Genomic DNA, 26,657 nt, shown 5'->3' with positions numbered 1-26,657 from the left:
AAACTTTTCAGCTACTCTTCCAAAGTAAGTTTACACTCTTCTAGGCTTAACCCTAGTACATCAGCAAGGATCATATTAAAAGATTTCAGATTCTCCTACTCCACAGATCCCAACTGTTTCACTTCAAATGCCATCATCAGCACGGCTAGCTGTTTTTCTGCAAGTAAATCAAAACACCTATCCTTATTACTACATTAGTAATTTATTTTTTTTTAAACAGGCAAAATGAAAGATCCATTTTTGGACGGATCAAGTCCCTCACAAAGACCAGTGACCTATAGTATAGACTCTACGTAAATGTCCTGTTGTACAATTACTTCTTAAAAGAGAGGCTGAGGTTTGTACCTCAGGATTTGAGCTTCTACTTTAAAAAAACATCAAAAGGCCCAAGTCCTAATTAAGGGCCTAATCTAATTCTTGGGTAGTCACTGTTACCTGTGCAGAGAGGTTGTGTTATTTCCCAACTGCAGTCATAGCCTTTATTATTTTAAAGATGCAAGATCGTACACAAATGCCCAGACCTTTGTTTGTGGAAAACCACGCGTAAGCAAGCCAGCCTTATCTGCCTGAACTGATAAGCAACTTCAAATACAGTGACCCTGGCTTACAATGACTGCAGTCTATCACCGCTGTTTATTTTCACTGATCATATTTAGCAGTCAAGTTCAATACACTTATCAATGTTTCAGCAGCAGTCCCTTGGGGTGCACAGCTCATTGTTTCTAGGATAAGGAGGTTTAACAGTTCAAATCAGAACACAGAGTACTTATTTCCTTACCTGGTTAGAAGAGGTGGTACCTGGTAAATGCATGATCTATCCAGGACCGAAAAGCTTAGAACTTGCATCCTTTTTTCCACCCAATATTTCTGAATCACATACACAGAGCTCTTAGTACTGTTTTCCCCAAAGCAGTTTCGTTTTGCAAAAACAAAACAAAAAAAAACCACTGCATTTCAGAAATTCTGAAGCAGAATAAAGCAGAAGCTGTAGTTAACTTGATATTGAAATTAACACTCCCAACACTGCAGCAGGAGTAGAGGCAAAGATGTGCTGCGTTGTGATTAAGTTGCAACAGTCTGCCTTGGGACAGGGAAGTTGGCTTGTACTGGACACTGACTTGCAGTCATAAGCCACTAAAAACATTAAGTATGAAAACTGATAACAAGTGAATGTGATTCATCTAAGGAATAAGCAAAAGCGAGGAAAGTGTTTATGTAAAAATATCCTCACTCTAGTTCAACCCCTCATTAGACTTACTAAGCAACTGATGTTCACACAAGTTTTCTGATTGAGGTATAAATTATATAGGGCAGCTTCTGAGCAGCACATACATAATTTATTTGAGACTTCATGAAGCGACTACATTAAGAGTTCAGAGGAAACTGAACTCCCATGTCTCTAAGGATTTCTGTTTGAAAATGCATTTACAATAAAAAGCTAGATATACTAACTGCGAAGTCTTCTATTTCATTATGAATCATTTCTAACACCTTTGCTACCTGCCAAAAGATTTAAGCTGAAATTCATCTTAATTTTCTAGCAAAAAAGCAGATAAACTGTAAAAGCCTCAGTATTCTTAGACAATCCAGCACTCTGCATTGCAAAACAACTGCAGACAGTGCAACAACAGAAGGCCCCACACATAACACCTAGTATAAGAGACGGCTGCAGTACAGCAACACTGTCCTTATACACTGCTTCAGGATACACTCTGACCAGTCTCCTCAATTATAGCAGTTAAACCCAGCACAATCTTCCTGAGAAAAAGGAAATGAAGTTAATGTTCTTGATACTGGTAGAAGTGCATGAAGAAAACACCTTACTAATCTTGTTAGGGATTCAATATGTCCATTTACACTGAAAGATATGCCAACCACAGGCAGTTAGATGACAAGAGTTGGTCATTAAATTATATTCCACAGAAAAGCACCAGCTGCACTGGCTGAAATGTTACTAAACCCTGCTAACAACATTGCTATTTTGCTTAGGTTAAGAGTCTACCCTACACCTATTAAAAAAAGTTGACAATAATTAAGGAATGGAGTGGTGAGCATAGTCAAACATTAAGCTCCAAGTGCCTTCACCACATGATGCTTCTTCAGCATATCTTGTAACCCCACCAGAGAATGGCAGAACTGGCAAATGGCTATTTCTACTACTAATAAAAAATACTTTCTTTTTCCATTTCACTATCAGGTAACTCAAACTCATTTTGCTCTATGCTTTTTTCTTATTATTATTTAAAAAAAAAAAATCAAGTGAATAAAATTACCACAACAACCACAGAAGCAATTTGGAAGCCAACCCACATTACTTCAAAACCTGCACCTCAATCTTGTCAGTCAGTGCAACAAAACTGAAATGTTTGAAAAAGGATTAAAAAGGTCTTCTCATGAGAACTACATTGCAGACTTAACAGCTCAGCTGTTCAATGCATCTTTTATATTACGCACTGATATCTGTATCAATTTTATGGAGAACTTAAGAACATTTACAAGCTTTGAATTCCTTAGATAAGAAATTACAACAGAACATCTATACATTTAGAAAGAGTTTTTTGCTGATCATTCTCTTAAAACAACAAATCTTAGAAATAGTCCTGACAATGGTTAGAAAGCCAGCAAATAAGTTAAAAGACAAAGGCGTAAGGTCTCCATAAAAATGTTTTTATTTTTTTTAATCAGTGAAGACTGCATTTGAAAAAAGGATCTACTTGAGCTTTTCAACTAAAGAAACTGCAAAACAACCCAGCAATCCTTCCAAGTAACAGAAACACAGGTATCCCGTTCCAGGACAACAGGTAACTATCAAATGCATCTCCTTGCCCTCTTGCAATATTGGGAAGTTACAAGTTTTTAGTAAGAGGCTAAAGAAATTTTGTCAAGAAATACTACTCTGAAGCAGCTGTCCCATGGCCTGTGTTTCCCTGTTTCTCAGTCTTCATCCTCATCTTTCGGTTTCTTCTTTTTCTTCTTCTTCTTCTCTGTATTCTGGAGACAAACAAATGTTGCTATGAATCAACTATAATGGAGAAGCAAAGCAACACAGGTAGCTAAGAAACAGAGCTCACTCAAAGCATCCCTGTAGCTGCCACGCTCAGCACAGCGCAATTCAAGAGATGTCTCCTTCCTTTATTGCTAATAGACTTGATGGTTACAGCACAGTGAGGCCAGGGGGCAAGGGAAGTTGTGCTGTCTGTCACACCACTGGCAGCACTGTCACACACTGTGGTCAGTGTACATCAGACAGTGTAGCTGCCCTAATCAAAGGGGAGAAAATTAAATCTGATGTTAAGAAAAGAATTTCAGAACTGAGCAATTAGTTTGGCTACAGCATCTACTCTGTTGCTGCTAGGAGACATCAAACAATGCTTCATCTATTCAGCAGGTACAGCCTCTGCTCTGCAGGAGCCCTAAACAATAGAAATGCCTGTGGATAAGCACCAAGGGACCTCTGTAGAAGAGGTATAAATAATGAAGACTAAAGCTGGGGGTGTGCTAAGGAAAGGAGAGGAAAGATTCCTGGTGCACGGAGGCACTACAGCCACAAATTTCCCAGCCCTTATTTTGGAATGCAAATCTTCCTGGACTTTACAGTGACGGATACTATGAAATACAGTTGCTAAACAGTAAAACAGTCCTCGTATGCCCTGAGTTACATAGGTAAGAATATTTTCCCCTCAATCCATGTACTTTGAAGGGAATTCATTCCCAAAAAGGGTGAAGCAGCTGTGGAATCCTGTCTCACCTCAACTGTGGGGCTGGTGGGTGGTTCCTCAGTCAGTGACTCCTCTTCTTCAGCTTGCTTTTTCTTTTCCTTTTTCTTTTTCTTCTTTCTGACAGGTTCACCCTCGTCTACATCTGCTTCTTCTGTACCACAGAAAGAATAGAAGTGGCAGGTTGTCAGTTATTAGAAGCATTTAAGGCAAAAGATAAAGCTTTCTAGGAGATGTGAGAGGATGCAATGAAAATATTAAGAAAGAACACAAAAAAACACTCTTCCCCTTTACGTATTTCCATACCTATTTTTTCTCCACTTCTCCCCTGCTTGCATAACTATTCCTTACTGTTATCAAAACATACAGCTACTTAAGATGACTGACAGTGTGACAACACTATTCACCTCTCCTGGCACAAATAGCACTCCTATATGCTACCTTCAACATTTAAAAACAAGCTTGCATGTTTTATTTGCCTGCCAAATTATCAAGTACTCTTTCTGAAAACAGACTGTCCACAGTTAGGCAAATATTTTCATCAGCATCACAAGAGCAGTGGAAGGACTCAACAATCCTCATCAGAAGTGCATTCAGCCAGCAGTAGGTTGTTCTCCACTGATTCCCTTATCTTAGCATTGGAAATCTGCTACGAAGCAGATCAGCAATCTTTTCTTAACTGTTTAGACTGGCAAACACAAAGATCTCTTAATGCTGAACTGACATAAAACATTTAATGCAAGAGCAGAAACTCTGCCCTGGAAGACAGGAATTGAATTATTTATATAAGCTGAGAGGACTGTTAACCCAAGGAGAGATTTACTGATGCTCTCTTACATTTATTTTTCAGAACTATTCGTCACATCTAATCACAGTGGTAGAGACATTATAATTTACCACCACTCATCTTTCTAAAATACATGCCACAGTCCTAGGAACCTCTAGGTAAAGAAAACAAGCAGAAATCACTACCCAGCTGACAGCTTATGCAGTAGCCAGGCTGTTACTTTAGTGTACCTAAGTTAAATTTATTTGCACAACTGATTCAGTGCGAGATACCAAATTTCTCAGTATGTAGTACTCATGAGTAAATTCATGATATAGCAACCATTGTCCTGCAGTAGCTGCAAAACCAAGATGCCAAAGCTAGTAGTGTTTGTGGTATGTGCAGCTGCTACCAGAGCTGTGAAGCAATTTTTTCAGTGTACTCCCCCCCAAAAAACAGAATCAATTTCCTTTTGAAAGCGTACTCACTTATCACTTACAAAAAGAACAGAAACAAAAACAGTGCTGTTATTTTTAAAACAAGAAAAAAAACACACAACCTCCTAATATTTTAATTATATTGTCACAAGTTTAGTTCCTCAGGGCAGCAATGCGATTATGAGTCAAAAATATACTTCAATCTTTGCCTCCAACATAACCTTCAGATATAGAACGGTCTTCATTGTAGAAAATTTCTAGACATTTCCACAGCAAAATACAGCTAGCTAACACATGAAGGTTTTTGACATTAAAAAAGTGACAGAAGCAAGCCAGCAAAGGATTCCAGATAAAAGAACTGGTATATATGACCTTAAGTGGATTCCGCCACACACACACATCATTCACAGTGAACAGTGTGCAATCGTAATGGATTAAAACCATGTAAGAAAAAGTATCCTTACCTCCCTGTATATGACACAGCCAAATAAAAAGTGGCTTAAAAATAAGTCTATCCTACATTAAAGCTATACAGTACCAACAGTACACAAATCACATTTCACTATGCTACACATATTCACTCAGCAGGATTGGTAAGCTAGGCATTTTCAAGCAAAACATTGGGTGGTACCCTGGAAAAAAACTTGTTATTACTCTGTCTTCAAATCCAACACATCAGGCAGTGGAACTTGTCATAATTTACAACCACAGATAATGCACTGCATCCTCACAGGCACTGTCACTTCTCACAGCTGGCAGCAGACGCCTTCAGGAAGATTTAAGTTGCTGCTTTCTAGCAAAGCTCATTGCAGGACTTCACATATTTGTACCTAGGCAGAATGAGGACAGAGGCTCCAAGGGTGCTGCTCTTCTCCCTGCAGATCTAACAGTTCTAAGTCACTCAAGCCCACCTGGATTTATGATACACAGCAGTTGACAACAACTGATACTATCAGGCACCAAGACACAACAGGCAGCACCCAGAAGAGCAGTTTGACTGACAGCCCTGAACAGCACTGGAAATCACTAGCAGTAGTTCCAGTCACCCATTTTCTACCAGTCTTCTCTAAGCTTTTACATACCAGCGTCTAATGCACCCTCCCCTCCTCATGATCCTCCATGCATACACAATCAAGTCACATAGCCTATCAATAAAGACACCATGTCATAATGTTGCTGGCATTTAAGGTCTTGTGCCTTGCAGTGTTCCCTGCATTAATTTGTTTCTATTTGCAACACCTTTTCAAGTGAGTAGCTGCTGCTATACTCTGACACTTAAGCTAAGCACTTCACTGGGGGCACTGGCTGGCCCCATTAGTGGTATGCATTCTGTTTAACCACATACAGCTTCAGACTCTAGCCACAAAAATAATTCCTTTCCCCTACCATTAACACAGATTTGTACTAAAAGACAACTCCTTAAGTAACTTATTTCAGGCACTATCCTTCTGCTTGGTTTCCTTTTAGGTGTAAAAGATGGTTTGAAGCCGTGCCTCCCTCCTTAGTGCCCCCACTCGCAGTTCCTATCCGAAGTACTGCCTGGCATGCACTCCCAACAGGGAGACAGCAAACACCACACACCACATCTTGGAGTAACATTCTCATTTCAGGATAGCACAATGCAAAATACTGTTCCCCCTTTACTGTGAATAATAAAGTAATAGTCTGACAAATCAATTTCCAGTGACAGCTTCCCATCTCATTCCTTACCTTCCTCGTGTAATATGAAATGGATCACACTTATCTGGCTAAAGAATTCACTTTTTTCCTGAACTTCTTTTCCACCAGCACCATTTATCATGCAGCTGCACAAACAGCACCGGGAAGGAGGGGGCAGAGACTTCTTACGCAACGTTGTGTCTGGATGCATAATCTCTGACCAGAGAAAAGCCTAACAGAGCAATGCACCAGAAAGAACAGGGCCAAGAACAGCAGAAATGAAAGGCTTGTGCATATGCAAGTGGACATGCAATATAAATTTCAATGCTGGGTCCTCCTCTGCACTCTCCTGTGTACTGCAGAACTCACTGAACTACTCAACAAACTTCTTGGCTCACCACCGCCCCACCAGCATGCTGTGCAAACGTATCAACTGGAAAAAGAGCAAGGTCACCGTCTTGTCTAGCCTGTGTCAGGAAAATCCATGTACTTCGCTGGGTGGTCAAACAAGAACTTGCAAACTTAGTGACAGTGCTATTTTAAAGGGTACAGGAAGATAGGCTGAAAGGATGAGATCTGCATATAGTTGATATGAGGTCAATAAGCTCTCTGGAACTGCTCCTCCCATAGTCTGAAACATCTGGCACACATTAGGAACATAGTTCTAATGCCCAAATGTCCCAGTAAAATGACCCACTTGATACAGAGAACTCGAGTAAAAAGAATAGCTGTGAACCTTTGAAGGATGCCCTACCCTTTCAGGAAGGTTTTTTCAAGTTTTCTGAAATCAAACAGAACAAATTTCAGTAGTTCACCAATACTCTAAACACTGTCTACAGCTCTAGTAATTCCTGGTAGCTCAAGGATAACTGCTAAGCTCCACCAATCCCCTAAACTAAGAGGTAACGATGCTCAAAAAAGTAAAGGAAACAGAAGTTTTCCTCTATAAAAGCATGAACCATTGAACAAAAGTAACCTTTTCATACTGTAAGAGACCAGGCTGGAAATGACTGTAGTATTTCACCTGCAAGGAGCCCACACCTACAAGATGTCAACACTTTGACAGTGGAAGGGAGGCCCAAGGGAACAATTCTGAGGCTACAGTAAGGGAAGTTAGTTCAGAATATTACCAAAAGCAGTGAAAACACCCATGTTCTCCAAAAAGCAAATGGGCAAAGTTCAGGCCTCCAAAGTACTCATTTGTCCTTGTTTCATTATAAGCATGTAAGAACAAGCTGGGGCACACATCTCAGCTTTACAGTACAAAGGATTCTCCCTCTAGTGAAACTTTAATTCTCAGCTAAGTTTAGGTTCCTACAGGTTGCTCCATCCATGTACACTGACACCATAAACCAACTACCAACCAGCATCTGGAAACTTCACCTCAGTTTAAGTTGAGTGTTAAGAGGTTTATAGCCAGCTACCATGATAGCCTACCTCCTATTTCTCTAGGGCACAGCAGCACAGAGAAAGGCAGAAAGGGAAGGCTTTGACAGTCCCTGCCTCCATGCATGCGCAGTTGACAGAACTGGAAGCAGTTCAAGCTCACGGTCTCACAAGAAGGACTTAAAGTCCCAAGTTACTGGGTACTCCGCTGATGTAGGAATTATTAGGCCAGCCATTTGGAGATGCTGGAAGTACACAGAGGAGAAAAAATGGAAAATGTTGGTTGAAGTGAACCACATTACAAAAACCAGAGTGCTTTGTAGTTACAGTCAGAACCTTTCCTCACACAGTATCTCGAGAGAAAGAAAGAACAAGTGTGGCCGCAGCTGTTTTAGTTCCCCAGAGAATAACTGTTCACGTCATAAATTCAGACTGAAACTTCCAACTTTGAGTTCTAATGTTCAATGTTTACACATTGAAACACTTCCTCGCAGAATGAAACAGTATCCTTTAAAGAAAATTTGGGCAAGATGTTTTTTTTTCCACAGAAGCTTTTTTGCTTCTTGATGCTGAAGCCCACTAAAGATGAATTGAACAATGTAAGAAGAACGAGTAGAGCTTTTACTTTTCAAAGTGTTCTTCTATCCTTACAACTGTTTAAGACTATTATTATTAACACATTATGTCATAACCAAGGAGAGTAACCAGGTGTAGTGGCTGGTTGTCAGTGTTAAATCCCACTGCACGATGCACACAGCAATATGCCAGCATCACAGATGCAGCAACTAACCTTTCATCTCTGCTTTGAACTTCTTTGCTTTCACAGCAACCCCTGCCTCCTGTTCTTCCACCTCCTGAATTTTGCGTTTCTTTGAAACAGCAGGAAGCGTAGAGTCACCAGACGGGTCATATACTTTTACTTCACTGTAATGAAAGAAGCAAGATGGTTTAAGTAACAAAGGAGAGCTAGCCCCCAAGGTAAGATCCTGCAGTTGAACATCAGCTTTCCAGCATAACCTCCCAAAAACATTAGCAAATCAATCCTTCTCAGCTAACAAAGCATCTACAGGCAGTCAGGTCCTTTCTTCATCACATGAATTGTTCATCAATCAGTAATCGTGACTACAGGAGATACACCCATGAAATACAACTATCTGATCTGAACAGAAGATATCAGTTCTGATTTGTATCTGTTTGAGACTCTACAGATACACAGCACTTAAATCACTCCTTTGATCTCTTTGCAGCTGAAAGCCTTCCTATCACAGCTGGATAGTTACAAGCACATGGCTCCCCAAAATTTGAAGTCTATACGAGTGTATCCTAAGGGTAACAGATATACAGGATTAAGAGTAGCTTAATTTTTGCTTCTTCTGCACTGCCTCTCCACCATTACATTCAGAGAACACAAGTCAAAAGGAAAGGTAATGGCTCATCTTTGTATCACTGACTTGATGAGACAGACAGATGAATACTTAATCTTTTTGAAACTCCCTCTTCCTAAATAACGTATGCTCCTTTGCTCAGCCTCAAACTTTTCTAAAGGGTGCAGAGAACCAGCTGCTCTGAAACCCAGTGCTCTTCATTCAGACCTTTTCAAAGGCAGTTGAATCATCTAATATCAATAAGGCAGGTTTTTTTTTCTGACTCATTCAGAATTGCTACTCAAGGAGAATGGAGTTTTAGAACAGTAACCCTACACTACTCTCCCCCAGCCATGTTCTGAGTATCTACACTTCTCTAACATAGGAATTTGAGGTAGCTACCTTGCACAGGTTACAAATGAAACTGAGACTAGTGATTAGACTGGGAAGTATGTGGTAATGGTAATAGTGCCATCAACTGCTCCTCTAAACATCACAGATTTTTCTTAGCTATGACCACTACGTATGGCTTTGCAGAAACTGATTACATAGCCTCCTGAAAACACTGGATTCTGTTTCAGTTAAACCCAGGAAAGAGCTCAGTGGCTTCCTTGTCATTGTCAAAATCCTACTAATAAATAAATAATAAAAAAATCAGCAAATAAACACACCAAAGATGCATAACACTCCCTTGCATCTTTTTCTAGAAAGCATAAGAACACTTCGCTTGAACCTCATCTCTGCAAGCTACCTGACAACGAGCTTCTGAAACATTACTTTGATGTAGCTAATTCATGCTGAATCTGTAGCTCCATACAAGACTAGGAGATTCTTGCCAATGTCCTTACAACATTAGCTTAGCCCTTCATACAATCTCCATAAAGCAGTAGCACTGTGACTCTACTACAATGATAATTGGACAGAGACTTGAGTCAGGGTATAGGCACTAACTCTTGTTACAAAGCAGCTGTAACTTTTACAGGAATGCAACCCACTCCTAAAAAAAGCAAACAAATGAAAAAACGTTCAGAAGTTCCAGAATTCAGTATTGCCTTGAATGCATGAAATGAGCATTTTATGTCTTTCCCTTCCAGACAGCCAGACTAAGCCATACAGCAAGGAGTTATCTTCAGCATTTCTTCTCCCCAAGCCTCGACATGTTTGCAGAGCATGCCTAACAGTAGGAACATGTCCCAGCAGAACTTCACAACTCCCCATTTTAGGAGATGAAAAGCCTTCATGTCGTCTCCTCGCCTCCTTAAGCTACTGCCTCCTTATACACCCTGATGCTTCATTTACTGACACATGGTTGTCTTTTCAAAAGCTGCTCCAGAAATCACTTCGAGATGCTCAGCACATGGAAATGCAAGTTACAGCCAGCCTTGAGAAAGATGTTTGTTTGGGGACTGCAGACAGGTGCAAAAGTGTTATTTTTTCTAACAGAACTAGCACCAAGCCCCATTTCTGCAGAGCATGTGCCTTCTCCACACCAAAAATTCACCAGAATGAGAAGGCCAAGTTAAGCGAGATGCCTGCCAACAAATTAAGTGGAAAAACCCAGGTGTCAGAGCTCAGATTAATAACATGTTCCAACCCTTAAACATTCAGCCATCTCAGCTGCAATTTACAGTCATTTCAGGCACCAGAAACTACTCTATTGCTTAAGATACTGTATTATTATGTATGGGACTTAAGCTTTGTTCAAAATTTTTTTTCCTAAGAATAATACTAAGTAGGTTTCCAGGGCAGCTTCCAAACATGTCGAAGAAATTTAAATTTTGATTTACTCAAAATTAACTTATTCAGACTTGCATTAAATAAAGCTGCTACATATTAACTCCCCAACTATTCAACTTTGGGGCTGATGCTGATAGTATTTAACTATGCTTGTTATCTGATAACATCAGTAATTTACTACTAGAAAATCAGGACTGTTTCACCAGTTCACTGGCTTTACAACTGTAAAATGCAGGAACACGGAAATTCCAATTAGTGATGGGACTTGTTATCGGTGTTTAAGAGCAAAGAAAATGTTTTCTGGATCTCAAGGCAACCCAGCCCACAACCAAAAAGTTTCTCAGGAATAAAAATATGAAGAGTTATTTACACTCAGCCAAACTGAAAAGAAAAACATTCACCTCTTGTTTTGATACTTGTCTGTCCTGGCCAAGGCTTTTCCAGTGCCACTTATTCTTCTTATCTAAAATAAAAATTTAGAAGTGAAAAACAAATTACTCATAATGAAAACAATTCACAACATAAGTTTCACAACCTTTGAAGGGAATTTAAAAAATGGAAAGATAAGCGGCTTTTATTGGTCAGGCTCTGGCGTAACTACATGAGTCTTACACCTGGAAGTAGAATAATGACAGGGAGGTAACCAGGGTGAAAAAGGCATGTCTCTCTCTAATATTGCTCTTCAAGAAGCCAATGCGATTAAAGGGCATCTAGTACAGGATTGAACACATCACAGCTACATGCATCATACCTCTAAATTCACAAGACCAACTCAAATTTGTGCACCTTTTTTTTTTTTTTTTTTTTTGCAAGGATAATCACATGTCATGGCAGGTATCCCACTATACCTGGCATATAGCCAACCTTAAAACCACAATACAGGCTCAAAACTTGATTTGGATTAAATTTGCAACTGTCAGGTGACCAGCTGGTGCTTTGGTATTAACACACCTGTCTCCTTGCTTCTGTTTCCATCGGAAGTATTGCCTCTCATGAAATGTTCAGAGGAGTAGGCAAGTTTTTCTGGATTGTTTCTTTTCTATGCTAGCCATGCCAGCACTACAGCATTAGCATCGGATCTTCTAGCTTAGAAGACTGCACCCAGTTGTAGCTTGCAAGATCACATGCAGAAGGCACACCAGCTAAAAGAGGAAAAATGAGCCCTACATTGTTCCAGCATGCTGTGCCAATGGCAACAGATGAAACAGCAGGTAAAGAGAGGCAAGACGTATTAGGTAATGGGAGGGGAATGCAGCAATTTGCATCTTCTGTGCTGTAAATAACATCTTGCTTTGGCTGCTGAAGACTAAACATCCAGTGTTCAGATTTTGGGGAACAACATGATACCAACCAAAGAGCTTTCTTCTAAGGTGGAAAGGAAGGAGCTATGAAGTAACAATATACCTTTACAATTAATACAGAGATGCAGTAGATTGTAAACAAATGATTTTACTTCCTCAGAATCAAGACTTTTCAGTATAATCTATTTGAAGACAGGCACATAAACAAGAAAAAACGACATACAAACAAAAGGATGCAACAAGCTTACAAACCCTACTGCTCCAGCCAAGGCTGGGAGAGACTAGAGAAATACAATGACACTAGCAAAGGCTCTGAAAGCAGTTTACCAGAAAATATGATAGAAACTTAAGAGGTATAGGATTCAGATTTTTCAAGAATGTCAGCTTGATGCAGTCCCCTACTGTACTTACCCCCCTCTCTTCCAAATGCCTCAGTCTCGTTTCTACTTTTAATCTGTTCTCAGCTCCCATTTCAGCACTTGTATCCTCTCCAAGGGCATCATAACGAATAGTCAAGGCAGTCTTAGCTGCCAGCATTCGAGAAATCTGTGCAAGGCCAAAATATTAAATGCTAAGACTGAACATAAGGTGATGATTCACTCTGATCTAGAAACCATACCCACAAACAGAAGAATAAAGCAACCATTTACTAGCAGTGTTTAATAAAAAAACAGTTAGCATATCATTCTTTAGCATTGAAATACTGTTAATTTAACACCATATTTTCTTCGTAAGGGAGAAAAATCCAAATCTAGCAAATTAGTTATATATCTTCCACTCTACCTCAAACTTAGACCACATTAGTTTGAGGTGCAATTTCCAGCTGGACAACTTTCTCCATAATTCAAGACACACCTTCACCCAGCTGTGTTATAAAAGCCTAAGCTCTTTAAAAGCAAGCCACGAAAGTTACTACCTTCAGCAAACAGTACACATTTGATTTTCAAGCAAGACTAAAACCTGTCACAGTTTACATCGTTTAGTATCACATAGAAGAAAGTAGTAACATACACATTGAGAAAATTGTTACATCACAACTGAGAAGGAATGCATCTGTTGTTATTCAGTTATGTTGATGGACAACCCCATTCCCCTTTCCCAACAAGAAAGGATGGCACCCAAAGATTTGTGGGACAGTGGCACTTTCCACATAATCACAAAGCACAGGAGAGCAGGCCACGGAAAGAGCCTCAATGTGAAGCTCAAGCAATCAGACTTACATGCTTCAAAAAGCCAACCCCGTAAACAGTTCTGCAACTCACCTTCCCCTTGTTTTTAGCAGTGGTTTGTCCCACCAGAGAAGCATGATAGATAAGGCCAAATTTAGGTGTGTCCCGCTTGGTCTTCAGTGCTCTGAAGAGTGCCTTCTCAGCACCCAGTATCTGAACCGTTGAAGCTGGATGCTTTGCCAGATTCAAGAGGGAACCTAGAAGGAGGTGACACAGATAGTGATTTATCAGAGGAGCAGCTAAACAAGCAGGATGCTAGACTCCTGAAGTATTCAAAAGCAGCAAGCTCAGAGCCATCTGTTTCTCTAAGAGCTGCTTCATGCTCATTTCCTGAAGGACAGGTAAGCCATTTCAATCTTTCATGCTTAAATTAACTATCTTGGTTCAATTTCAGCAATAGAAAAAGAAGGCTGACTCAATAAAACATACTCCTGGCAGCAATAATGCATCAATCACAAAACTGAAGCATAGATAACCAAAATAAGGCTGCTAATTTGAGATGGTCTGACTGTAAAAGTTTAAAGCCAGCTTTTCACTATTTTATCTCAATAGTTACTGGACTATCAGCAGGGAGCTCAGTGTCTCAGAAGAGGTAGTGACTTAAGTTGCCCTCATATTCCAAAGAGAATTCAGGCCAACCAAGAACTACATCATCATGGACTACTACCAAACCAAGCTCATGCTGGTATTCTCAAGACTCCTCAAGAACCGCCTTCCCTTTAACAAGAGGTGTTCATCGGGGCCTTGCATAATGCTTTCAGCTGACAAGCTCCTCAGAGAAAAACTCTGATCAGGGCAACTAAGCCAGTATGACCCACCTGCATGAGCAATTAGCCTTGCTCCAACCAGTTCACCCACCATGACAGTGAGATTAGGAGCAATGGCCATCATTCTGTTCTTCAGGTAGTCATACAGCTGTGTCCGATACTCAGAGATTTCAATCACCTGGCACAGACAGAGGTTGGTTACAGGAATCAGTATTAGCTGACAGACAAATCTAAGAGGTAAATGTATTGAAAGAAGAAGTGCTGAGAATTCTAACCAATGAGGCTAACGGTGCAAACCGCAGACAGACAAGAACCACAGTTATAGAAAGCTTTATATAGGGCGTATTCCCAGAGCAGAGCTCCATCCATGAAGTACATTGGATCTGTATTGCTCATTCCCTTATACAACTTATTTTCTCAGCAAAGCTCCTGACAAAGGAGCTGACAACATGCCAAAGACAGCGAAGCAGAACAAAAATACTTAGTAAGGACATTTTCTTTAGGACAAAACCTTTGGAACATTTAGTTTTCACATAAATCTTTGTCACCATTCTCTTGAAATAGGATAAATGCTCTGTACTTCTCCTGTACAAACACACACAATTAGAACACACAGAAGAAAGCAGCCCAGTCTAGACCAAGAACAGGAACTCACTATTCCTAACCCTGCCACTCCCTGGTAAAGTCACAAAGGGATCCAATTGGCACCACTAAAGCCAGGAGAAATTCACATGCAATACAAATGAAAGCAGGATAGGGCTCCTAATTCTTTTTGGACTTCAGTGCTCCGCTTTTAACCCAGGGTTTATGACCTAACTTCAAAACTGACAGGTTAAAAACAGGCTGTACAGTACTATTCTTCCAAGGGCTTAAAACACCACCAAAATCCCACTCAAAAGTAAGACTACCACTTTCAGAAAACTTCATGCCGGTATCATCAGTCTGAGATGGCTCAGATGAGGTAGTGACTGTGCACCCTCATGTTTGTACATCAGGAGAGCAACAACATAGGAATCATCACTGCCACCACAACTATGTTAGAAAGGCCCTGGGAAAATCTCTCCTTGGCAGAAGAGGCTCTAATATGGTTAACTAACACGGAGTTCCTACTGCTATTCATATACACGCACATACCTGATCACAGAGATGGATTATGTTGTTTATATCTTCTTCTGATACTTCTGTCCCCATGGAAATCTCGGCGGCAGCTTTCACATCCTCTTCAATCTCCTCCGGTAGGATGTCAGAAACATCAGAGGAGGCAAAATTTCTTCTGTCTCCTGCAGGGGACAGATGAAAAGCATGTTTGCACTGGGAGCAAGATGAACAAGTACAAAAAGAACAGAAACAGACAAAGATAAAAGGCCAAAATAATACACACTGAGGCAAGTCTGCCATCATCTTATTCTAAACTCCCAAAACGTGTTAATGTTCAGACTTTATTTATACTATCTGAGAATGGTTAGAAAGATTAAATTTGGAACTAGAAAAAAAGACTTTGTTTTGTAACACTAAACACTTCACCTTTTCAGCAGCTGATTGCTGCAAAATTTTAAGTCAAGATTAACAAAGGAAGAATACCAGGAAGCGAGCAGTCATTTACAACTCACCAGGCCTAAGTAATTCTTCCTACACTCAGAAAAAAAGTTCCCTTAAAACCACAAGGTTCTCTCTCAACTGCTAAATTCTTATTAAAAGAAAAATTTATGCAAAATACATGCCTAAGAGGAAAAGCACGGGTCCAAAATAACATATTCACTATTCTTTCTGTTCTAATGAAAAAATATAGCAGCTGTAGTCTCAGAGAACAGCCACAAAGAGGCAGTGACTCTCTTGACATCAGTGTTTGGCAGCTAATTTCCAAAATGATGTGCTGAGTAATTGTGATTCTAAGAATACAAGCTGGTGGTCCATGAAAAACTGGCTGGTCATTTGCTACTAGTTTTCTATTAAGCTTCAGAATTCTAAGTTGCATCAAGATACAGCCAGCATACGCTACTTTTCTGCTAGCCTGTTCTTGATGACAGGATTGTGTATGTGATCATGACTCGCTGGATGAGTGAGTGGCTGGTCTACAAATCTCTGTCATAATGCATTGCATACTAACATGAAACATACTCCAGGCTCATGCCTCCTTATTACTCACCAACTTTCCGCACGCATTTACAATACGTTAGGTTATCAGTGATGATTTTACCCAGCTCAGGGAAGTGCCAACCGTACCATTCCCTACAGCGCATAATATAGTTATTCAGTTCTTTGTCCAAGTCATCAAGAAGTGCTAAGAGAAAGAAGAATGGACTTCTGTTTCTTAAATGTAATCTAAAAACGGAAAACTCTTGAATCAACAAATTTAAATAATGTAAAGGGCAGTAACAAAAGTATTTTATCCTTATAAAGACTGTCTGGAATGAAACACAAGCTGCAGTATGTTAGAAGTCCTAACTCTTCAGAGAACCGCATAATCTTAGGCACAACATTGTAGAAATATTAGAATTCCCCTGCGTGCGGCCTGAACGTTTCATCACTGGGACCATCTTGGACAACAGACTCCTTTAACAGCTGTAAAGCACATTCTCCTGGAAGGAGGGCAGGAGCTAGCATGACTTTTCCTCTTAGTGCCACCCACACAAGATTGATGCAAAAATCATCCATCTAACAAACTTTATAGAAAAAGCCTGTAATGGTGAGAAACTGATCTTGTATTCAGTTACTTGACTGTAATAAGCCCTTTAATTGCCTTTATAAATATATCCGACAAATCCAACAGGCTCACCAATTACCAGATATGACCGATAACTGGATTTACGACATCAGCGTAACACCCACAGCATATATTGCTACAGAGCCCTGAGGCTAAAATATTTCCCTCTAACATAATACCAACATTCCCATGTGTTGTCTCAGTGGTAGTGACGAAGGAGCTGAATTAAATCATTATTTTCAGCTTAACTATGTTTCATCACTGACAACAGTCTGGGAATTAATAATCCAAACAGGATTCCTCACTACTACTTCACAGCAAGTATACCGATTATGATGCTGATGTCTTCAAGGTAAAATGAGGAATGGGTTTCCTAACTGTGTTTACAATTTCAGACTTCTCCATTAGGAAATCAAGGACATGAAATACAGCATTAAATACTGCAGTGTTTTTTAGATGTCTAATGTAAGAGTGTCTCCACATTGCCCTCTATGCAAGCTACCACTAAAATGAAGACTCAGAAAATCCTGACTGTGGGGCCCTGACACTCTCCCAGAACTACTCAGAGGCAAGGCATGTTGGAAAGCAAAGTCCTCAGAGGGCTGAACACTGCCTGCTAATCTCTATGCTAAGAAAATGGACATCAGTTTACTGTATCACCCTAACGATGTCTCTGCTTGTGGCAAACCCTATTAAGAAAACAAACCTTAAGCCTAGCTGAACACAACTACCCAATTTACTGACAAATGCTAGGAGGAAATTGACAGCAATACTTTTCTGTAGCCATTGTAAAGAAGTCAGCTATCTTAAGCTGAATCCATTAATAATTTAAGCTCTAAATATACTTACAAATTGCCTGGACGATCATGGTATCTACTTTGTCTGGGCTGAATTTCAACTTGTATCGGGAAAGGCTAGGGAAGACAAAAGTACAGTTTCATCAGCCTCCTGACATCCCACCTCAAAGCATGCCCTACCTGTTCCTATTTTACAGGAGTATGGCTGCCCATACATTCATTCATACCAGCTCAATTTTATCCCACTGACCACTCTCATCTGTGACCAGTGGCTAAGCCCTGCTGACACAGGCTTTCACAACAGCTGTGACATGTGTACATGCACATATGCTACAAACAAGGTGAAAGGGAAAGCTAAGGCTATCTGTACCACATGCACCAGAGTGAACGCCAACACTAAGGCAGGATATTTCCTGTTGTTGGTTTCTTTCTGCATGGTTCCCCACAAAAGCTATTGGTCAACAGCACTTCTGGTTCTGCAGTGGTTGGAGGTTATCCACAAAATGCTACTGACCCAGCAGCAAATACCAGCAATGCTAGTAAGAGAAGAAACTTGCTAGAACAGATTCTCACTGTTTGAAAAAGCCTATAACCATTTGGCTTTCCATGTATATTTAAAAATTTTCAGTATGCTACATTAAAGCACGATAACACGAGGACTTGCATATTCAAAGTACTTTTTGAATATTAATGCCTATTTTCAAGGCATCCTAACAGCAAAAAACACTTTTTAAAAGAATTAGCTACACCGAAGCAGTTCTCTAATTTGCCAATGGCTAACAGAAAAAGATCATGTCAGAATATGGATTAAAAGCTACTCATGAATGTTTGACCCTGTGCTGATCCAACAGTTCTGTATTTAACTACTTCTCCACTAAACCTAACAAGATAATGATGCAGAGAGGGGAATGACATTATATAACGTATATATGACAGTGTAAATTAGCAAATCACATTCTTCCCCTGTCTCTAAGTGGCAACAGAGTTTTAAACAAACCATATATGGCTTGTTTTAATGGTTGAAACTGCTACAGAGACATTTCAAACCAAGTCCTATAGTACACAACATGCAAAAGGAAGCTATTAACTGACTTTGGGAGAGGTTGATGCGTTTCCTTAGAGTGTGAGTGCAAATCTTTATAAAACAAAACTCCAGATACAAATGCATATTGACTTAGAGTGAATATTAGGCCATGCTGTGCACTCAGACACTTCAAGTATAACATGGCCCAGGACATAGAAGTGGGGAAAACATGGGATGAAATAAAGGTGTTCTAGGAACTCACCTGTGTGCGAGACCCAGACACATCGCTGCCATCTCTCGAGAAGGAAGGCCTGTAATAAGCCCTTCGATCTGTGAACGGATTCCTCTCATCAGCTCTGTAACCATTGGGCTGTGTATACAACTCAAATTCAACTTATCCTGCAGAGTAGAAATCAACAATCCAAGTCAATGATGACAACTGCATTCCTCTAAAGCCTTTCTTCCAGTAGCCTTATCTTATTAAAATTGGCTTTCCCGCTACCATTCTATGGTCACTTGACAGGTCCAGTCTTCTTTGATGCTCAAGGCAGTGATACCCTCAGTGCTCAACACTGTAACAATCACAAGTTTGAAGGGGAAATTTACAGTTAAGGCTCTATCTGCTACGTAGACGCCAGAAGTGAAGACTAAAGATTTTACAGTTTACTAGAAAGAGATTGGCTACAGAGAGAAAATCCAAAGATAGGCTGTTCAGATTTTTAGGTTTTGGGGTCTTTTTCAGAGCACAAAACTGAGTAATTATTTCACTGTCCTTGGTGGTATTCACTTCAACATGGAATCCTACTCTTTTTGCATCCCACACCAATCTCCTAAGACATGATGAGAACAGGGTCAGAATAAAAGTCTCTGGAACAGGCAGCATTCAGACTCAAGACAAGAACCTAGGATTTGACACCTAGGAGATATCAGAGAAAGCAGACCATCTCTACTGTACTTCTTCCTTCCTCTGGTAGACAAGAACTGAAGGACACATTTGATCACAAGGATCTTCCATATCACAAACAAAACATCGGCAACATGTTCCTTTGTTAATAACTTTAAAATCTCTGCAACCCGTCTGCAAGATTTCAGTAGCATGAGACAAAAAGAAGAATGGCAAAGTCATTTATCACCTTTATGACACCCCCAAGTTTGGCATCTGCTACAGCCAACTGTTCATGAGCATCTTTTACCACTATCTTCTTCAGAATTTTCTTCAAGTTCTTGCTGAGCTTGCCTTCTACAAGAGCTGTGGATGCTGCAGAAAAACAAAAGACCAGAGATGCAGTTTCCTTCCCCTCCTAAAACCTATAACAATAGGACCCCTAACTTAGTGCTTTTATTTTGACTGCCCACAATAGCCCTAGTCTGAACTGCAATACTACTTTGCTATAAAATAGCTAAAATCAATAGAAGAAAATTGTACCCTTGCCCTTTTGAAGGCTTAAATCAAGAACCCTTCTCCCGGTTGCCTCACCTTTCACCATGTGTTTTCAGTTTCATTTCTTTCAGTATTTTTTAAGGAACTTTACAAGTACATCACATGCTTTAGATACAGGTTTCACATTTCAGAAAGCAAGGTTTTAAGGGAACATTTTGTGTGTGATTTAATTAACCAACCATTTTCCAGTTCCCTTAATCCACAGCCACAATATCTTAAATTGAGTAACAGCTTATTTGCATCCTCTGATGATGATAACCTACTATCCATCAAAGCCCAACAAAGAACAATGCCAAGCACACTGACTGGGAAGTCAGACACAGACCCTTTTAATACACACCACGCAGACTAAAGAATTTTAAAGGGATTTTTTTGTACTCAAGTATTAATAGATCTGTAAAAGCTTTACAATCCCACACAATATATTTTAAGACAGCACTTATACAACTCTCTCTGCAGGTCAGCTTTGTGCTCCACTGAACTGTGATTGATGCAACATCTTCATCATAGTATATGTAGCAGAAGCCAATGATTTTTGACTTCCAGAACCTTAATGAAATGTAAGGGTAAAAATCTAAGTGCTGTGTTCGGATTCCTCCTTCCTCTCATCCGTTCTATAATGGAGATAAGTCATGAAGCTTTCAAGCTAGCCAATAATTCCTAAGCCACTTAAAACAGGCAGATCATCTTCCCTTCAAAATAAATGTGACATAGGTAGTCTGAGTAATCTCCCCCCTTTCCCAAATAAACCACAAACTCTACTACTTTGCTTCAGTTTTGCTTTTTTTAAAATCCTGACAGTACACGATCTGAACCTAAAACTAAGAAGCAACATACTCCAAAAAAACATGCCAGGTAGAGAAAAACATACAGCAGCTTCAGTCTCAGCTGTTTTACTTGTGTGTATAGCATCTCCATTTTCAAACTGCTTCCTTACCTTCCATCATAAGCTATCCCTGCTACATCTGAATATGAAGATCCTTTCTTTGATAGTGTGACGTTTAACATCCACTTACAGAAGTCATACAGTAACAGTGAATTCAGCAGCAAGAATCATGCCATCCCTGAATGATTAGCTGACTCTTTTATTATTTGTGTTCAAACCAGTCTGCAGTGTCAAGTATTTGAGTGTTTAAAGAGTAAAAAAAAAAAATGAAGGCCTTATATTCAACAAACTGCTGAAATTCCTTGAAGTGCAATACAAGCATTTTTTGCAAGAAAAAAACAGGCACATGTCCATAAAACAAGAGCATTTGTAATAATATATGTACTCTGATATCTGTCTGTTGTCTCAGTGGTAGTGACGAAATGTTGACTCGTATCATTTACATTCAGTTCCAACGAGAATCCATCATTGACAACAGACTACATACATCAGTCAAACTTCTACATGGTGCTCATCAGGAAACTACTTGGGCAATAATGGCATAATGAAGTTTGTTTTCTTGTGTCTCTGCTACACTACAGACTGAGTGGATGACATCAAAACAACAAAAACAGCCTTTGAAAAAAAGAAGTATGATCTAAAAACTAAGCAAAGGAAAAACAGAGCAAGGACAGAGGTAAGTAATGAATGAACTAGCGTGTGACGGGTTTGGTTTTGGTAAGAACAGTATTAACTCTCACTTACCAGCAAGAGCTTCTGTTGTGTCCTGAAACTTTTCAAAGTGTTTCAGCTTTACTCTACAGAAGAGAAAAATACACGTGTAAACAAACGTACACAAAACAGATGCTCGAATTAACTTTGTTTCTCCTGTCCCCACTATTGCAGTCTTACAGACAACACAGGAACTGTAAGAGAACAAGAAATCAATATCCAGACCCTTAAAAAGGAGGGAGAGCAATAAACCTGCAGGTTAACTCCAAGCCTGATGTAACTTTTCAGCTGCGTCCCATAAGCTATTTTTCAAGGAGTAATTTTGATTTAGCATTTCTAATTAAGATGAACACAATTGGAAAACCTAAGCCACCTTTTCATTTTGTAGTTCATAATTAAGGACAGATACCAACCATCTGAATTTCAAGACAGCAGCACCCTGATTAAGTAGGTGTCACTGCTGACTGATGATACTATCTTCCCACTCATCTTCAAAAGGGAACCTTCTGCCTCTGCAAACAGCCCAGATTTAACTTGCTTTTCAACCAAATACACCTTCAAAGACTTCAAAAGTGAACCCATTCATTGCCCATGAATCCTCAAATCCTCCCTTGTAATTAATTACATGTTAGAACACAAGTTTTGAGTTGAGCTTAAAACAAACAACTAGCAAACAGAAAATGCTTTCATGCCCAAACTGCTGACCAGAGCCGAAATCATACAAAAGGTGTTTAAACACACTGTGCCAGCTCCTTAGGCTCAAGCTCCTTCTCCCCCTCACATAATCTGCGGTGTTGATATCTAGAGCTACAGTTAAGAAGCTATCACAATCCAGTAAATTCCTTGTCAGGGACAGGCATTTGACTAATCCAGTTCTGATTAACCACTGCTCTTTGTGAGTCAAGTATCTGCAAAAGAAGCAAGGTCACAGATAAAGCTGAAAGCTAGAGCTAAGAACTCAAGCCCAACAAAAGCTCCAGGCTTATTTTGATGCCTTTTCATAAACACATGAAATACAGGAACTAACTCGATCGGAGCATAGATCCATTAAGAGCCACATCCCCTCTAGCAAGGGGCCAAGATGATGTTTCCAAGACAAGAATAACAACACTACAAACAGACGGATGTGGGATATTCTGTCCTCTCCTCTATATACTCTTCCAGAGCAGGGTAAATCTGAAATGCAAGGCATAGCTTGTTCAGAGGTATCTGTTCTAACCAGAGCTGGTTAGAAGTTTTCCAGTAAAAACACCCTATACGGACTTGGCAGGAATTCACCATTGTTCCCAATCTTAGAATGATTTGCTAGAAAGGCCAGCTTGGTCACCAGACACTGCAACCCCTGTGCAGCTGCTCACTGACACTAACAGTCACTGATGGCACAGGCAACAAGACTAACTCTCAATTTACAGAAGGATTCACATGCTCTTAGTGTCAGATGGGTTAAATTTTTTTTTTCAAGAAGTTCCTGTGAGCACAAAAATCTTATTTCAGCCAGTTTCAGCATTACAAACTCACATATTCTCGTCACAGCATCCAAGTCTCCTTACAATACTTTTCAACTTTTTGCTTCGTTGGTATATGGTAATAGCTTCTGCAGCTAAATTACACTGCAAATTAAAAAAATATATATTTCCTTCACCCACTTTGATATTGCACCTAAAGTTTGTCTCAGTATCTAATTTCACATTACTGTTGCTCACAGTGTTTAAGTTTTACAATATTGAAAAATGAAAATCAATACTTCTTTCTGAACCTCAGATGTGCAGAACTACACAGGCAGTCACGTCCTTCCAAAAGCCAAGCTGCCACCCGCACATAAGGCTGCTTACATTTTGTTTGCTTTTTCAGGAGTTTCAAATTCTTTCCATAAACTGTCGACTTCTTGGAGCTTTTTCTCATTCAGAACCTGTAGACAAAACAAAAACAAAACAACAGTTATATTTAAAGCATTTCTGAACAACTTTCAAACCTGCATTCAGCACAGAAGACCTGAAACAGATTTATAGCATACCCAACTACTGGAAGTTAATTCAACAAATTCGGTTAATTCAACTGTGATTTCCAGTTTCACCATTCTCTCTCAGCATCTTTATCTTTAGAGTTACATCCAGCATACAACAACATTTACAGTGTTAAATTTACTTTCAACTGCACTACAGAAGTTGCTCAATAATGTCTGGGCTCTTCTGAACCCACACCATCAAAGCAAAGCCCTCTCCTTGTTTATCAAAACTGGGCTTGCTCTACCACTTACAAGACTCATTCACAACCCCAATGACCCAAAACCAAACCTGCCTCTACTTTGGGAAAATACAAACATGTCTGGGACACCTCACAGGAAGGAGTGATCCCACAAGTTATTGTCATGAATTTGAGCTAACCTGAGGAAGAAAGAGGACGTCTCTAGATGGATGACTTTTCACCACAGCTCAGTAATCAAACGAGCCAAAAATTACTTAAGAAGCTGCAATGGCTTAATCCCATCTCTGGTCAAAAGGGATCTCCTTTCAGTTTTTAAACAGCAGAAGAATAACAATTACAGTCCTAGATCCTACACACATTTCATAAAATGCCAAATGTACTGCAAATTCCTAGAAAAGTGCTCAGGGGAACAACATGGACAAGATCTTTACAACATTCTGTTCTTTAATACCTCAGTAAAAAACATTGTGGTTTTGTCGCTGCAACTTAGATCCAACACAATTGCAATTTGACTCAGTGCAGTGTAAAAATTCGTTCCAGGATTACAAGATTCTGCTCCCTTGCAGATTTTTAAACCCAGGGAGGCTGTATTTTTTTAAAGTGAATTAGTAGTTGAGCAAGTAAACACAGTAACTCATCTCACACAGGACACTGAGGCACAAAAAGCCCTTTGGACAAATCTTCCTTTGCCCAGCCTGTTGACTCTTTGCTCCAATTTGTCCTTCCTATCCCGAAGATGACAGAATTGTCACCTTCTATGAACAGACATGGACACATAGAGAAAAATACATACAAGCTGCTAAATTGAGGTCGCTAGCAGATAAAAATTATGGCTGCCTAAGGACATTTTAGGTACCACATGATAGCAAGACTCATTGGGAAGAGCCTTCTGAGATCTGGAACACGGTTATGCCATTTGCCCTTACTCTTTAGACTCTTTGTTCCTCTGATAAGAGCAACATCTATAAGGGAATATCTGAGAGCTACCCTGGTTCAAGAGGAAGATAGTACTTGACCACCAAAACATAAAGGCAGAGCACAGTTATGCTAGCTATGGATACCTGTGGGTACTGCTGAAAATGGGAGTGGGTGACCACAACTATTTCCAGAGTTTCAGAAGCCCAAATTCTGTCCAGCCCTCAAGCAATTAAAAAAATATACAAAACAGCAGCAACTATCTCTAGAGGCTACTTTAAAAATGAAAAAAAGCAAATTGCAGCTAAACTCTACAGGTAATACTTTGATACAGAATGAACGTACAAATATAACCACATAAATTTGCAACTACTGTGTGTAGGAAAAGAAAGCTCTCTCTGCCCCGCAGACGTGCAGTGTGGCTATGACTCTCCATGTCTGGCATTGGCAGCTGCTAACAGAGAACCAGAATGAAAAAACAAAGCATGTCTCAAAACACGTGTTTTAATAAAATACTATGTATGCTCAGATCCAGCAGACGGTTCCCAGCTCTACCGCAATCTAAGCCAGGCACCATTTGCAGTCCGCTCTCTCAGACAGGAAGTGTTTAAAGCCTGCTTGTGAACGCTGCTGCTTGCTGCCTGGTGCCCTCTAGCTGCCTCGCACACACACCACAGCCAGGCCCCTGAGCCCCAGCTGCTGACATCTGCAGCCGTCTGCTGCAGCACTTCTGCAGAAAGACTTCTACATTTCTCTTTGCACACCTCCTCTTACCTTTGCTTTAAGTCGACTTTAGCTTCACAGATTATAATACGGGCTGTTTTCAGCCCCTCCTGTAGAGTCACAGAGAAGAACCACAAAACATCTCAAGTTGGAAGGAACCCACAAGGGTCATTGAGTCCAGCTCCTAGCTCCACACAGGACCAAACAAAAATCAGACCATGCGTCTGAGAGCGTTGCCCAAACACTCCTTGAACTCCAGCAGGCTCAGTGCCATGCCCACTGCCCTGGGGAGCCTGTCCCAGTGCCTGACCACCTCTGGGTGCAGAACCTTTCCCTAACACCCAGCCTGACCCTCCCCTGTCCCAGCTCCATGCCGTTCCCTCGGGTCCTGTCGCTGTCCCCAGAGAGCAGAGCTCAGCGCCTGCCCCTCCGCTCCCCTCGTGAGGGAGCTGCAGGCCGCCATGTGGCCTCCCCTCAGCCTGCTCTGAGCTGAGCAAACCAAGGGGCCTCAGCTGCCTCTCGCACACCTCAACCCCCAGACCCCCTCAGCCCCCAGCCCCTTCGCCGCCCGCTCCGCCGTTCGCCCGCGCCCTCCGCGGCTCGCGTGTGGGGACGCCGGTGGCCGGGCCGCACGGCCGCCCCCGAACCCCTCCCGTCCGGGTGCAGGACCCCGCCCGCGGCTCGCCCCCCGGCAGCTGCCCGCACCTTGAAGATGGCGTACCCGGCGGCGGTCTCGAACAGCACCAGCATGCTGGCGGCGGGGCGGCCACGTGCGCGAGCGGCGCGGACCCGTACCGCGGGCGGAGCGGGCGCGCGGCGGAAGAGGCGGGGCGGGGGAAGCGGCCCCGCCGGAAGCGCTCCCGCCGGAGGGGGAAACGCTGCGCGCTCC

The 26,657-nt window shown here is 40.8% G+C and overlaps 1 protein-coding gene and 4 non-coding genes across 5 annotated transcripts; all 5 read right to left on the bottom strand.

The window, feature by feature from the left end:
• Positions 1-2,646: 2,646 nt before the first annotated feature.
• NOP58 (NOP58 ribonucleoprotein) lies at positions 2,647-26,621 on the bottom strand. The gene is made up of 15 exons (XM_035570801.2): positions 26,474-26,621; positions 23,758-23,834; positions 21,959-22,011; positions 20,021-20,145; positions 19,150-19,286; positions 17,916-17,980; positions 16,509-16,643; positions 15,497-15,642; positions 14,414-14,540; positions 13,629-13,792; positions 12,778-12,912; positions 11,467-11,528; positions 8,755-8,888; positions 3,749-3,870; positions 2,647-2,991 (listed from the first exon to the last, which is right to left on the bottom strand). The coding sequence occupies exons 1-15, from the start codon at positions 26,516-26,518 to the stop codon at positions 2,935-2,937; spliced, it is 1,584 nt and encodes a 527-aa protein (XP_035426694.1). The 5' UTR covers positions 26,519-26,621; the 3' UTR covers positions 2,647-2,934.
• LOC118243200 (small nucleolar RNA SNORD11) lies at positions 14,174-14,259 on the bottom strand. Its single transcript, XR_004777227.1, has one exon. It is a non-coding gene; the product is annotated as a small nucleolar RNA SNORD11 (small nucleolar RNA).
• On the bottom strand, positions 15,308-15,391 carry LOC118243201 (small nucleolar RNA SNORD11B). The gene has a single exon (XR_004777228.1). It is a non-coding gene; the product is annotated as a small nucleolar RNA SNORD11B (small nucleolar RNA).
• Positions 17,254-17,341, bottom strand: LOC118243198 (small nucleolar RNA SNORD70). Its single transcript, XR_004777225.1, has one exon. It is a non-coding gene; the product is annotated as a small nucleolar RNA SNORD70 (small nucleolar RNA).
• Positions 21,608-21,696, bottom strand: LOC118243205 (small nucleolar RNA SNORD70). Its single transcript, XR_004777232.1, has one exon. It is a non-coding gene; the product is annotated as a small nucleolar RNA SNORD70 (small nucleolar RNA).
• Positions 26,622-26,657: the final 36 nt, after the last annotated feature.

Source organism: Cygnus atratus, chromosome 6 (genome assembly GCF_013377495.2).
Source record: "Cygnus atratus isolate AKBS03 ecotype Queensland, Australia chromosome 6, CAtr_DNAZoo_HiC_assembly, whole genome shotgun sequence".
NCBI classification, from domain to species: Eukaryota; Metazoa; Chordata; class Aves; order Anseriformes; family Anatidae; genus Cygnus; species Cygnus atratus.
This window is presented reverse-complemented; position numbering and strand designations above follow the sequence as displayed.